Raw genomic sequence first — 13,653 nt, 5'->3', positions numbered from 1 at the left:
CGAACCATCCCAGCGACCGACCCGACCATGAGATATGTATACCGGGTTCTAGCCAGTCAATACGACCCTCTGGGCTACATCATACCGTATACCACACGTGCCAAGGTTATAGTTCAAGCCCTATGGAGACAAGAAAGAGGATGGGATGAGCCCATTGTGGACCGTCTCCTCCCTGTATGGCAAGCGTGGGAGAACGAGCTCCCCCAGCTTCAATACGTCACACTGCCACGTTGCTACACCGCTAACGTTCCTACTGATACTCCTGTTGAACTACACATCTTCTGCGACGCCTCAGAGAAAGCCTATGGTGCTGTAGCATACATGAGGGTTGAAGACAGTGAAGGAAAGGTACAGGTGGCATTTGTGATGGCAAGGTCTCGTGTAGCACCGAAGAAACAATTATCAATACCTCGTCTGGAGCTGTGTGCGGCCCTGTCAGGCGCACAGTTAGCCAAGGTCCTACACACAGAGTTGACACTACCAGTAAATAAAACAACACTGTGGACTGATTCCACGACTGTTTTACACTGGATCCAGTCTGAATCTCAGCAGTACAAGGTGTTTGTGGGGACACGGATAGCAGAGATCCAAGAGCTAGTTGGAGCAGACAAATGGAGACATGTTCCCTCGGAAGAGAATCCTGCTGACGATATCACCCGTGGGAAATCCCTGGCGGAACTAGTAAAGCCAAATCGCTGGACATGTGGTCCGACCTTTCTCCACCAGCCTCAAGCCGAGTGGCCAACTGATCCTGCTGTAAGTTACACACCTACACCAGCTGAAGAAATACGTGATACCATCTTCTGTGGTAATATCACAGTAAGCAGCCTTCCAGTCCCAGATGTAACTCAGGTGAACTCATGGTCAGAACTGGTAGGTGCCACATTCCAGTCCCTACACGGGGCGGCTGCTCCTCCCATGACTGCAGCCGACAGAGTCAATACAGAAGTTGTCATCTTGAAGAGAGCACAACAGGAGTGTTTCCCGGCGGAGTTTACTGCCCTGCAAGCTGGTAAACCTCTCAGCTCTAATAGCAGCTTGCTGTCTCTATCCCCTGTCTACGACGAAAATGTGGAGTTGATAAGGGTCGGAGGTCGACTTCGAAAGGCAGAGAATCTAGGGGAGGACACCATCCATCCTATCATCCTGGCACCAAACCACCATGTCACGCGGTTGCTCATACAGGATTATGATAACCGGTTGCTTCATGCAGGTCCTGACCGTGTATTTGCAGAAATAAGGAGGACATACTGGATTATTCGTGGACGTCAAGCTGTCAAGAAACATCAGCATAGCTGCACAGAGTGCCGCAAATGGCGCAGCAAACCTGTCATTCCCCAGATGGCCGACCTGCCAGTTGCACGGTTGCGCATCAACCAACCGCCATACTGGTCTACCGGCGTGGATTGTTTCGGCCCGTACACCATCAAAATAGGCCGCAGACATGAGAAGAGGTGGGGTATTGTCTTTAAATGCCTCACCACTCGGTGTGTGCATCTGGACCTTTTGTGCTGCATGGACACTGACTCCTTTTTTGCTCGCCTTACGGCGCTTTGTGGCAAGAAGAGGGAAGCCGTTTGAGATTCTCTGTGACCGAGGCACTAATTTCCGCGGAGGAGACAGAGAGCTGCAAGAAGCCTTCGCCGCACTTGAGCCATCACTAAAGGATCAGCTTGCTGAGCAGAGCATCAACTTCCGATTCAATCCACCATTAGCACCTCATTTTGGCGGTGTTTGGGAGAGAGAAATCAAATCTGTTAAAGCATCCCTGCAAGTAGTCTTGAAAGACCAAGTGCTCCCAGAGGAAGTCCTCATGACGGTCCTTATAGAAGTTGAGGGGATTCTTAACTCAAAGCCCCTTGGTTATGCTACGTCAGACATCGCAGATCCTGACCCCATAACGCCAAATCTCCTACTCATGGGGCGGCGGGATGCATCACTACCACAAGTCGTGTATCACAACAGTGACCTGCTTGGACGTCGTCGCTGGAAACACAGCCAGGTGCTGGCAGATCACTTCTGGCTCCAGTTCACAAGGAACTATCTCCCCAACCTTCAACATCGTCGGAAGTGGCATAGTTCTACTGTGGACCTCACTCCAGATCAGGTGGTCATGATCATTGACCCACAGCTGCCAAGAGCACTGTGGCCAGTTGGACGAGTCACCAAAGTGATCCCCAGTGATGACGGCCGGATACGCACAGCTGAGGTGAACATTAAAGGGTCTACATACACACGGCCAGTGGCTAAACTCATCCCCCCTGCCAGAAATGCCAGAGGACTGAGACTGATCTTACAACACAGCAGGGACCTTTGTGAAACTGCAAATTCACTAGGTGAATTTGGGGGCGGCTGTGCAAACTTCCCCTGCTCTGCCGTGTACGGGAAGAGCCGATCGCAACCGGAAGGACCCGAGTTGTCCCGAAGGAACGTCAGAACCGTCCCGACGGTAGCTAAGTTACCCGTCGCGTGCTGCACACCTCCTTCTCTGTTACGAGAGCGTTGAGCAGAGCCAAATAACTTGTGTCCGTTGTGCGTGAGTGCAGAGTAAGTTTATATTCACTGTTTATTGTTATGTTAGCTGCTATGTTGTAAAAGTACTGACGCACACACGTTTTTTTGTACATTAGATATATTACCAGAGTCTGGTTAATATGTTTGAATTCCCTAATATATATGTTCTAGACATATAATACTATTTCATTGTGTGTTTAATATTGCGTACGGGCTCTGCACCCGACGACATTTACGTTTAGTACAGTTGTTGTGTATGACAGTGTAATGATGTGGTCTGAGGCGCCCACGTGCGCCTATTACGGAGTGTCATTCCGACCTCATGTTATTTTACTGCATAGTACTGTGTATCTGTTTAGTTCACAGTCTTATTGCTTTATTTCGTTAAAATAATAATATATTTGCTGTTTATTTATTTTGTGTAATTCAGGAAACCACAACAAGACACATCCTGTACGTTGTTCATGTGAGGAATGAATAAAGAAGGAAAACATAATTCTCTGGAGTAGCTGCAGTTTTTCTTACCGGAAACTAAGGCCAGACTGTGTACGCCAGCATCCAAATATATTCTTCAATAACCAAGGGATGGTTCAGGACTCACCTGATCCAGCCCTAACTATAAGCTTTATCAAAGAGGAATGTCTTAAGCCTACTCTTGAATGTGGTGAGGGTGTCTGCCTCCCGAACCACAACTGGAAGCTGGTTCCACAGGAGAGGAGCTTGGTAACTGAAGGCTCTGGCTCCTGTTCTACTTTTAGAGACTATAGGAACCACAAGTAGCCCAGCATTCAGAGAACGTAGTGTTATTTTTGTTGCTTCTCTTCTGTCACGTTTCATCAGCAGGTAAGATCACATTTGAACTCTTTAAGCTCTTTGCTTCACTTTCCACTCGGCTCTGCATTTGACTGCGATAACGTGAGCCACAGAGTGCATTTGGCTCCTGTAGCTCCAGAAAACAGCACTTTAGTTTCACTTTTACTTAAACTTTATAAGACTGACTTTATATGTTTTAATAGAATCATAGGCTGCTGACTGAATACATCAGATTCTGAATGTATAAACTTTGTTTGTCCTGCAGTGATACACTCTCTTACGTTTTTTGTAACTGGATCCAGTGGAGACCCAAACATATCAGAGTATGTGGCAGCTCAAGAGGTTGATGGAAGTCTGGCCATTTACTGCGACAGCAACAAAAATATAGTAGAACCAAAACAGGACTGGGTGAAAAAGATATTTGAAGATTATCCTCAGCACTTTGAGTGGTGTGCTCAGGAGTGTTTTCAGAGAGTGCCAAACTTCGTGGTGGTGGTTCAGGATTTGAAGCAGCGCCTCAATCAAAGTGGAGGTAAAGTATTTGTACGTATTATATTTATACTTCTTACTACTAAAATGATTTGCAGCCTGGTTTGTTGTTTGACACACAGATATAGGATAGCTAACATGTGCATACTAATGAATTTGAGCTTGGACTGCATCTGAGACTGCAGGTGTCACACAGGTGTGACTTTGTTTTAATAAGAGTTTAATGTGCATATAATTCAACATACCCACTTTGTATACTGACACTGACAGTCATCTGTCAATTCATACAACAACATAGAAAAGAAAGATCATCTTTCCACTGATTTCATCTGTATTCTGTACATTGTTGATTACTGTCTCTGTTTCTGTCTCTGTCTCTCTCTCAGGTGTCCACATTTTACAGGAGATGTTTGGATGTAAGTGGGATGATGAGACTGGAGAGGTTAATAGTTTTATGCAGTTTGGTTATAATGGAGAAGACTTCATATCTCTTAACCTGAAGACATTGACATGGATCGCTCTGAAACCTCAGGCTGTACCCATCAAACTGATGTGGAATACTGACAAAGCTGGAATAAAAGACAATGAGAATTTCATCACTAAGTCTTCTCCCGAGTTACTGAAGAAGTATGTGGACTATGGCAACAGCTCTCTGCAGAGAAAAGGTAGAATCACATGACCAGACTCACACAACAATTTTAATTTTTAATTTTTTCACTAAGACTAAATAAATCAAAATCATTCACGTGTTTAACTCCTCTTCCCTTTACTTCCTCTTTAAATAATTGAAGTGGTCAGGGGACACAGTCTCTGTGGGGTTCTGGGTGGGTATCTGCTCTAACTAAAGTGCAGAGAAGCGTGTAGGACTGCAGCTCTGCCTCCTGCTCTCAACTCTGGGTTGTCAGGTTTTAGGTTCAGTAATAAACAGTCAGATTTGTAGATAAGAGAGCTGCTCTGTCCAAAGTGGGATGGATGCCGTCTCTCCTAATCAGACCAGATTTTCCCCAGAAAGTCAGCCAATTGCCTACGAAGCCCACATCATTTCTGGACCCCACCTTGAGCCATCGATGGAAGAACGACATGCAGCTGAACATGTCATCACAGTTCATCATTGGTTTAGTTAACTCTGTGTGTGCTCTAAGCTGCTAGCATAGGCTGCTTAACATACCTGAGGTGGATTACTGCTTATCTTCTACCACCATCAGGGTAAAATTTGTCTGGTTATGTGTTGTATGTTCTCAGGACTGTAGCCACCATGAGGGAAACAGAGGTCATGTATAGATTTTATCTGAGCAGTTTACTTTTTATAATTTAAAGTTACTCATAATGCAGATAGATACAGTGTGTCTTTCATTGCTTATCTCTGTCCAATTTTCCTTGATTCATTCCTCTTGAATTTCTTCATCTGTCTATTCCCCTGTTTTATTTCCTTCCCTGTTCTCCTTTTTTGTCTTTCTCTACCCCCTATCTGTTTTTTGCCTCTTTCTCTCTCCAGACCTTCCCTCAGTGTCTCTCCTCCAGAAGACTCCCTCCTCTCCAGTCAGCTGCCACGCTACAGGTTTCTACCCTGACAGTGCCTTGATGTTCTGGAGGAAAGATGGAGAGGAGATTCATGAGGACGTGGACCACGGAGAGATCCTCCCCAACCACGATGGATCCTTCCAGATGAGTGTTGACCTGAACCTTTCATCAGTCACACCTGAAGACTGGAGGAGGTACGACTGTGTGTTTCAGCTCTCTGGTGTGAAGAACAACATCGTCATCAAACTGGACAAAGCAGTGATCAGGACCAACTGGGGTAAGCCTGAAAGTAACGTGGTGAGTTGTAGAGCTACATTTCCCACCATGCTGTGGTTGATGAAAGTAAGATGTTGCTGTGGAGACAATGAGTTCAGTTCTGGCCGACACTTTGAGCCCTGTTTTTGCAGTTTAACCAATCCTTTTAGTTCACCACTTGTCGTTTTTACATATCAGTTTTTGCACAGATTAAATTAATGAAACATGACATGTTCATTTGTTAAACATTTAAAGATGCTGGTAGGTACATTTTGTTACCTTCAGACAGAGCTAGCTGTTTCCCCTGTCTCCATTCCTTGGGCTAAGTTAAGCTGCTGGCTTTAGTCTAATGTTTAACATATGAGAGTGGTATCAATATTCTCCTCTACCTCTAAAAGCTTATTTCCCCAAATGTCAAACTATACTATGTTATCTCTTTCTGAGCAGGGCTATAATTATGTTTTGAGCATAATCAGAAATTAGCTGTTATTAAACTCTTTCAGAACCACGCCTTCCTGCAGACCAAAAGTATAAATGGGCTTGTGATCAAAGTGTGTTCTGTTGGTTAAGTTCCAGTTCCTTCTCCAGCATCCTCTTATGGTGGTGGCATTGGAGGTGTTGCTGCAGCGGTTTTCGTAGTTGTGGCTTTCATCATTATCTGGCGAAAGAAATGTCATGCTGGACAGACCCCCAATGTGAGTATTGTATTTGATAATACTTTTAACCTCTCTAGTGATAGATCGACATATACTTTAATAATCCCCAATTGGAGAAATTCTTCTTTTCACTGTTTTTTATTTTATACACACACAGGCTCAAATACAAACTTGTTGTGTTGGATTGTGGACATGCAAACATGGAGAAGAGATGGTGGAGTCAACCACAGAACCGGCTAACTCTGCAGAATCACTGGAAACACCAGGATGTGCAGACACAGAAAATATGAATTCAAAGGACATAAAAACAACTGAAATTTAATAAAAAACTTGTTTAAAACATTATTTTATGACTTAAATGGCTGAAGCTTTTTGCCTCTCTCGCCGTCCTGTCCTAACAATCTTATTTAAGACCAAACCTCACATCCTTGTCTCTGCCATGTGCTCATGTGTTGAGGTCATACTTACCATATTTAATATTTAGTCAGATATTTTTGATAAACACATAGTATCAGTATTAACAAACAAACAACAAACTGTAAAATAATGTTTGGGGTGTACTGGATTCACTGGTTTAACATTATTTAAGAGTCATAATGATAATGTAATAACTCACCCTAACTGGAAATAGGGTTGTTGTCTTTGAGCACAATGTGAATTTGGCTTCTATACAGACAATCAATAATTGTTATTCATTCACTGATGTGACATTTTTTATTTATTTATTTATTCACTTTTGAGCAACAAGAAAAGAAAATCTTTGAAACTCTTAGAACATTTCTTGGTTTGTTTCCATTTGTGCTTGTTTTGCTGTATTTCAGTGTGTTCAGTGTGCTTCCACCTGTGCAGTCTGCTCTTGCTGCTCATTGGTTCCATCACACTTTCAGCACGGCACATTAATCTTTTGCTCAGCTTTTGTTTTTGCACTCTGTGAGCAAACTTGTTAAAACTAATAGAAAAGGGTATGTGGTGAGAGGTTGAGGACTTTAGGTAAGTTTACACACTTTATATTTTACATAGAGAGCAGACTTTCATACTTACACTTACACTCTGTGTATTGTTTTTTTTTTTTATTTGTTTTAAGATAAGTTGAGTATTTTGATTGTCTTTTAGTTTTTTTAGAGGTATACAGGATTAGTCTTTTGTATATTTGTAGTTATTTAGTATGTAGTTAGTATTTTTTTTCTATTTGTTAAGCACAGCCACCTTGTCCCACCCTCTCTATATACTGTTGTATGATTGCAAGCATCAGTAAGCTGTAAATAAATCCCTTTTTGTCAGTTCCACTCTGACTCCTACAATTTCTTTGGTTATCGTGTTATCGTCTGTTTCACTTACACACTGACCAGATGTGTGTTTCTGTAACCTTCCACTGGAGTGCAACATACACTTGAAAACTGAAGCAGAAATTCATTTGCTATAGAGAAACAAGTTGTCAGGAAGTTTTTTCACACCTTCAGTGTGAGTGTTAAGTGAGTGTATTTGGTGAGATGGAGGAAGAATGAAAGGGTGTGATAATGTCTTCTAAATTCTATTTTGAATTGGTGATGGTTAGGGTTGTTTATCTTATTTCAATGTAAATTGATGTAGTATATGGAGCTCTAGTGTGATCATATTTGCAGATATGTTTCAAATAGTATACACTCTCATTTTATTTCAGCCTTTTGTTGTAACAGCATATTAACTTTAAGTCAATAAAAATGAAGTTTTACTTGCACCTCAACCTTTACATAAACTATTGTGTTTGATCATATCGTCTGTTCTGATAGTCGTCCTATTCTGTGCCAAGACCAGTGAGTAGACCTGAACTGTTCCCCTCCATCTCATTTAACAACCAGATGGTCTGTTGCACACAGATGTGTTTAAATAACAGATAATAACAGTCCACACTGAGAAACTGTACTGCTCCACATCACTGGAGGGAGCTCTGAAACAGCAATAAGACACTGCTGCATCCACACAAACTGCAGAGTGTCTGATCTGTAGCTGACAGTGACCTCTGACCTCCCAGAGAATAACACATTTCTGAACATTACATCACATTAACCTACAAAACATTGTACACAATCTGAGCAGCAGAAGATTTAATTCTCCTTTCATATGAAGTTGAAACACCAGAATAAAGCCCTGCCTACATGTCTGCCCACACAGGCTAAAATAAGATCCTTTTACTTTCAGTTTCAACCTCAGCTGTGGTTCTGTTTGTGTGTGGCGGAGTAGCACATAGACCTACATAGTGAGACGCAGTATAATGCGCTGTGATATTGTGTGTGTGATTAAAATAATTTACAGGATCATTTCATCTCAAAGTGTTGGAGCATCACACAAAGAAGTGCTTTTTTATTTTACACTAGATTTTAGTTTAAAAGGAATATTAAATGATTAAAATCAACAACTGTAATTAACATTAATATGTTAAACAATTTACATGGATACTGTAAGGTTTAGAAATTGTTCAGTGGACATTGGTACCATATAATTCATAATGACATGCACCGGTAGTATAGATCATCCGGCACCGCCTTCCTGCAGACCACTGCTACACTACCAACTACTCTGTTTCACTTAAACCTTGGTGCTCGAACTGGAACCACAGTGACTCTTTATCAGTATGAATATCAAAATGTCTGAATTCAGCATGAAGACCCTGATGTTTCTGGCTCTCCTGGGAATCAGTCTACAAGGCGCAGCAGCAGGTGAGTCAGTCAAACTAATACGATAATGACTAACACTAACTGGAAACTAAACTGGAGTTTCACTTCACATCGAGATATCAGCACCAGAAAGAAGGATGACTGTTTTTACAAACGTTCTTTCTGTCAATGGAGGTCAGACACATGACTGCAGGAACTAAATATACGTATATATATATATATATATATATATATATATATATATATATAGCGTTTATTGACTGCACAACAGAGATTATTAGGATGTTTTGAATGTACTGTAGTTCTCTTTGATTCTGTCTGCAGGACAATAACATTGTTCAGTGATTTATAAAACTGAAATGTTACATTAATGTTTTCTTACAGTGACTCACTCTCTGAAGTATATCTTCACTGGGTCTTCTGGAGTCCCAAACTTCCCAGAGTTTGTTACTGTTGGGTTGGTTGATGAAGTTCAGATAGATCACTATGACAGTAACACCAGGAGAAACAAACCCAAACAGGACTGGATGAGCAGAGTCACAGCAGAGGATCCTCAGTACTGGGAGAGGCAGACTCAGGCCTCTCTGGGTAAACAGCGGGCCTTCAAAGCCAACATTGAAACTGGGAAGCAGCGCTTCAACCAAACTGGAGGTTTGTTTTTTTCATTGAGTTCTTCATGTGAGGTGTGTTTTATTCACGTAGATTCAACTATGAAGTCCAGATGATGATTGTCTGTGAGTGTCTTCCATCGAGCCAATAACAGCAGGAGGTGTAGATCCTCTGTGTTGGTGTCTGTGGATCAGTGTGTCTCTGTGGTAAAGATGTGATATCAACTGATGATAGAAGACTGTGCTGTGATCTCACTCTGGTTTAATACTGTTTCTGTCTGTCTCTCTCTCAGGGGTCCACATTGTCCAGAGGATGTACGGCTGTGAGTGGGATGATGAGACTGGAGAGGTTAATGGTTATGATCAGTGGGGTTATGATGGAGAAGACTTCATAGCTTTTGACCTGAAGACAGAGACATGGATCGCTCCAGTTCCACAGGCTGTCATTACCAAACACAAGTGGGATAATAACAGAGCTCAGATAGCACTTTATAAGAACTACCTCATCCAGGAGTTGCATTGACTGGTTGAAGAAGTATGTGGACTATGGGAGGAGCTCTCTGCTGAGAACAGGTAGAATCACATGACCTGATGTAGTTTAATGGACACAACAATCTTCATCTTTCTCTTCAGTTTCTAACCAACAGTAACATCACAACTACAACTCCTCCCTTTGTTTCTTGTCTGTCTCACAGGAATCCCGATTTGACCTCTCTTCATCTGTCTTTTTCCCCCTCTCTCCTTCGCGCTTTTTCTCAATTACACTTCATAACAATAGAGCACTGACAGGTGAAGTGAATGCCACTGATTATCTGGTTATCATGGCTCCTGTCAGTGGGTGGGATATTTTAGGCATATAGGGATATAATATTTTGTCCTTAAAGTTGATGTGTTAGAAGCAGGAAAAATGGGCAGCGTGAGGATTTGAGCGACTTTGACAAAGGCCAAATTGTGATGGCTATACAATTATTCTCATTATGGCTGATCGGTGTATAGTGTTGCATGCCTGTATATAGTGTGTGTTTGTTACTAAAACCTTTAAAATACATTACAGGAATTCTAATGTTAATATAAGTTAATACAGTCTAAATACTGTCTATAAACTGTCTCTCTCTTTACTCTCCAGAGCTTCCCTCAGTGTCTCTCCTCCAGAAGACTCCCTCCTCTCCAGTCAGCTGCCATGCTACAGGTTTCTACCCTGACAGTGCCACACTCATCTGGAGGAAAGATGGAGTGGAGCTTCATGAGGACGTGGACCACGGAGAGATCCTCCTCAACCACGATGGATCCTTCCAGATGAGTGTTGACCTGAACCTTCATTCATCAGTCACACCTGAAGACTGGAGGAGGTACGACTGTGTGTTTCAGCTCTTTGGTGAGAAGAACGACATCGTCACCAAACTGGACAAAGCAGAGATCAGGACCAATTGGGGCAAGACTGGGATCAGAAGTATTGACGGTGAGAATCCACATTTAGTTTATTTTACTCGATATGCTGCACATGCATTTAACTTTTGTTGACCTGATGTGACCGTCTTCATTTCTTCAGGTTTGTCAGTAACATTGAGATTTTTTAATTCCCATAGAATTCACTTTCTCTACTGTCACTGTGGTAAACTGTTGTGATGTGTTCTCACTCTGGTTTAAACAGAAACTGTGGTTTCCTTTGGCGCACTATGCATTGCACTGGGCCATCTTTTTATGGGTGTGTTAAGAATTCTGCCTACTCTTCCTGGTTATCTGGATTCCTCTGGACTGCCTGGACAAGATCATACAATCTTACTTTATACTTACAGCTACACTAGTTACATGTTCTTTCCATACGATAATAGGAGCAATTGCATTTCTGCACACTTCTTTGACCCAACAGTAGCTGTAAAACTTCTCCTTATTCTGTTGTTAGTGCCACACAGCTGTGCTAAGCAATGGTCTTACTTCCTCTTGTCTTGTGCTACACTGCTGTGTTACTTCCTCTCATCTATCCGACCTGTTCTAAGCTTAGCACTTTGTCTTGTCTAGCTGTCTTAAACCTTCTATTACAAGCAGTTCTCTATGGGGTAAGACTGGTATCAGTTATGTTGTCCATTAAAAAAAGACCTGGATAATAACTACAGAGGTTAATTATATCAGCATTGATCTTTAAATTGTAATCCCTAACCTAGGATTGATCAGATAGCTGTCTTAAACCTTCTATTACAAGCAGTTCTCCCTCACATACTGTGCATCTAACAATGATCCTTTAATAATGCAGTCAGCTGTAACTCTGTAATTGCAGTGGCACTGAAGAACAACAAGCAGTTTGTTTTTTGTATATCATATAAATTGTGATTCAAATGCAATACACATGTTAATTGTAATAATTTGTAAGTGTATTGTATGTAAAAATCTCAATAGTAATCAGACTGTGGTTTGTAGTTTGGACCTAGTATAATATCTGTAATGTATCTGTATGTAATCTGAACCTATCCTTTAAAGTTCACACAGAGAACAATATCCACCCTCAGAACCAGACAGCATGGCTTGTTGAGATTCAAACAATGCAAGTGTAAATGTTCTGTTGTTTCACTTCCAGGTTTTCTTTCCCAAGTTGGTATTTTATTAATCAAATCTGCTGTAGTACTGCTTCTGTTGGCAGTCGGCATCAGTGGATTCTTCATCTGGAGAAGAAAAAATAATAGTGAGGAACAATATTTTCATAACAATGCAAGTTTTACTTTCCTCTTTAATTACGTGCCTCTGATAGTCTTAAATGACATTTCTGACATCTCCAGTGATAGGGCTCGATATAGCACTTTATATATTGAAATTCTGAGCATAATAATAATAATAATACTAATCTTTCATTTGTGTTTCAGGGTTCCAATCTGCTAACATGGAAATGGCCCAACGTTCACTTTGACTGATGTCCATCCACAAAGGAGGAACAGTACTGAACAGTCATTTCATTACTGCTATTATTATGTGGGAAGTGGCTAAAAGATTGTGTGGTGGAAGTTTGACCGAAAATAAAGGAAAACCAAACAAAGAGAAATTTGTCTTTGTATATTTATTCAGCTTCTGTGCAGAAGGATCGACATCAACAAAGTGACAGTCAGCGTCTGCCGAGGAATCGATGCTGAGTACCTCGCTACCAATTAGATAAAGGCCGCAAAGGCCCGCTTCCGTCTTAGACCAAAAATGGATAAAAGTTTAGATTTTCGGGCCTGGCTGTATTTCAACCAGAGCAGGCTATGTTCCAACCTTACATTACACAGGTGTTTATTGTATTCATCCAGTGCATGTCAGCATGACATGTGTAGGCTGGACTATACTTCAACCTATCATCATGTCATGCCTCATTTGATTCATTTATAGTAATCAGGTCGGGTACAGTTCAACAGGAAATAAAGTTGGTCATGCTGTGTACAGAACAGTATAATACAGTAAATCACAGTTCATACAAAGGTTATTTACTAAATGATATTTTTTCCTCTACATCTCCCCTCTTTTGATCATACCTGATCACTTAAGTAGTAGAGAAAAATAAAAGATTTTTGGTCGTGACTGGCAATAACATTTTAAATGTTGTGATAAACATTAGTGAAAGAGTGACAATAGTAATCAAAGTAACATATGCTGCTAAAGGTTATACAACTCACAGGTAATTAAACATTGGTGATATCAAGTCAAGATTTAAGATACCAAGTCATCAGTCCCGTTAGGGAAAACATCTCATAACAAAATGAAGACATAGGCATCTCTGAGCAACAGCAAAAGGTACAAAAATTAATGATATCCAAAGTTAATCATCCTTTTTGGAGGAAGGAAAAACTTCAACCCATTTGCTGAACATGTCGACCAACACCAAACAATATTTCTTTCCTTCACATGGTGAGAGTTCTATGAAATCCATCATCCAGTATTGAAAAGGGCCTTGGGGAAGAGCATGACCGTGCTGCATAACCTTAGGAGCTCCCGCAGCATTGTGTGCTGCACATGTGACACACCTTTTACAGTAATCAGAGGCAAAAGTTGAAAACCCTCTGGTATACCAGTTAGCATTTATGGCTATACTCATTCCCCCTTTGCCCACATGGTCCTTTCCATGTGCTAGTTTAGCATAGAATGGAAAGAGGGCATGTGGCAACATGGTTTTAAATCAGG

The 13,653-nt window shown here is 41.4% G+C and overlaps 1 protein-coding gene and 1 pseudogene across 1 annotated transcript in view; both read left to right on the top strand.

Annotated features, from left to right (window-relative positions):
• Window positions 1–6,593, top strand: part of LOC127357500 (major histocompatibility complex class I-related gene protein-like) — a gene marked incomplete at its 5' end in the record, with an annotated part of 50,212 nt that extends 43,619 nt beyond the window's left edge. The window contains 3 exons of the mRNA XM_051389733.1: window positions 5,532–5,614; window positions 6,181–6,287; window positions 6,406–6,593. Of these exons, the coding sequence (XP_051245693.1) occupies window positions 5,532–5,614; window positions 6,181–6,287; window positions 6,406–6,570 (355 nt within the window). The remainder of the gene's footprint in view (window positions 1–5,531; window positions 5,615–6,180; window positions 6,288–6,405) is intronic.
• Window positions 6,594–8,856: 2,263 nt separating this feature from the next.
• LOC127357483 (major histocompatibility complex class I-related gene protein-like) lies at window positions 8,857–12,541 on the top strand (annotated as a pseudogene).
• The last annotated feature ends 1,112 nt before the right edge of the window (window positions 12,542–13,653 follow it).

Source organism: Dicentrarchus labrax, unplaced genomic scaffold (assembly GCF_905237075.1).
Source record: "Dicentrarchus labrax unplaced genomic scaffold, dlabrax2021, whole genome shotgun sequence".
In the NCBI taxonomy this organism is placed as follows: Eukaryota; Metazoa; Chordata; class Actinopteri; family Moronidae; genus Dicentrarchus; species Dicentrarchus labrax.
This window is presented reverse-complemented; position numbering and strand designations above follow the sequence as displayed.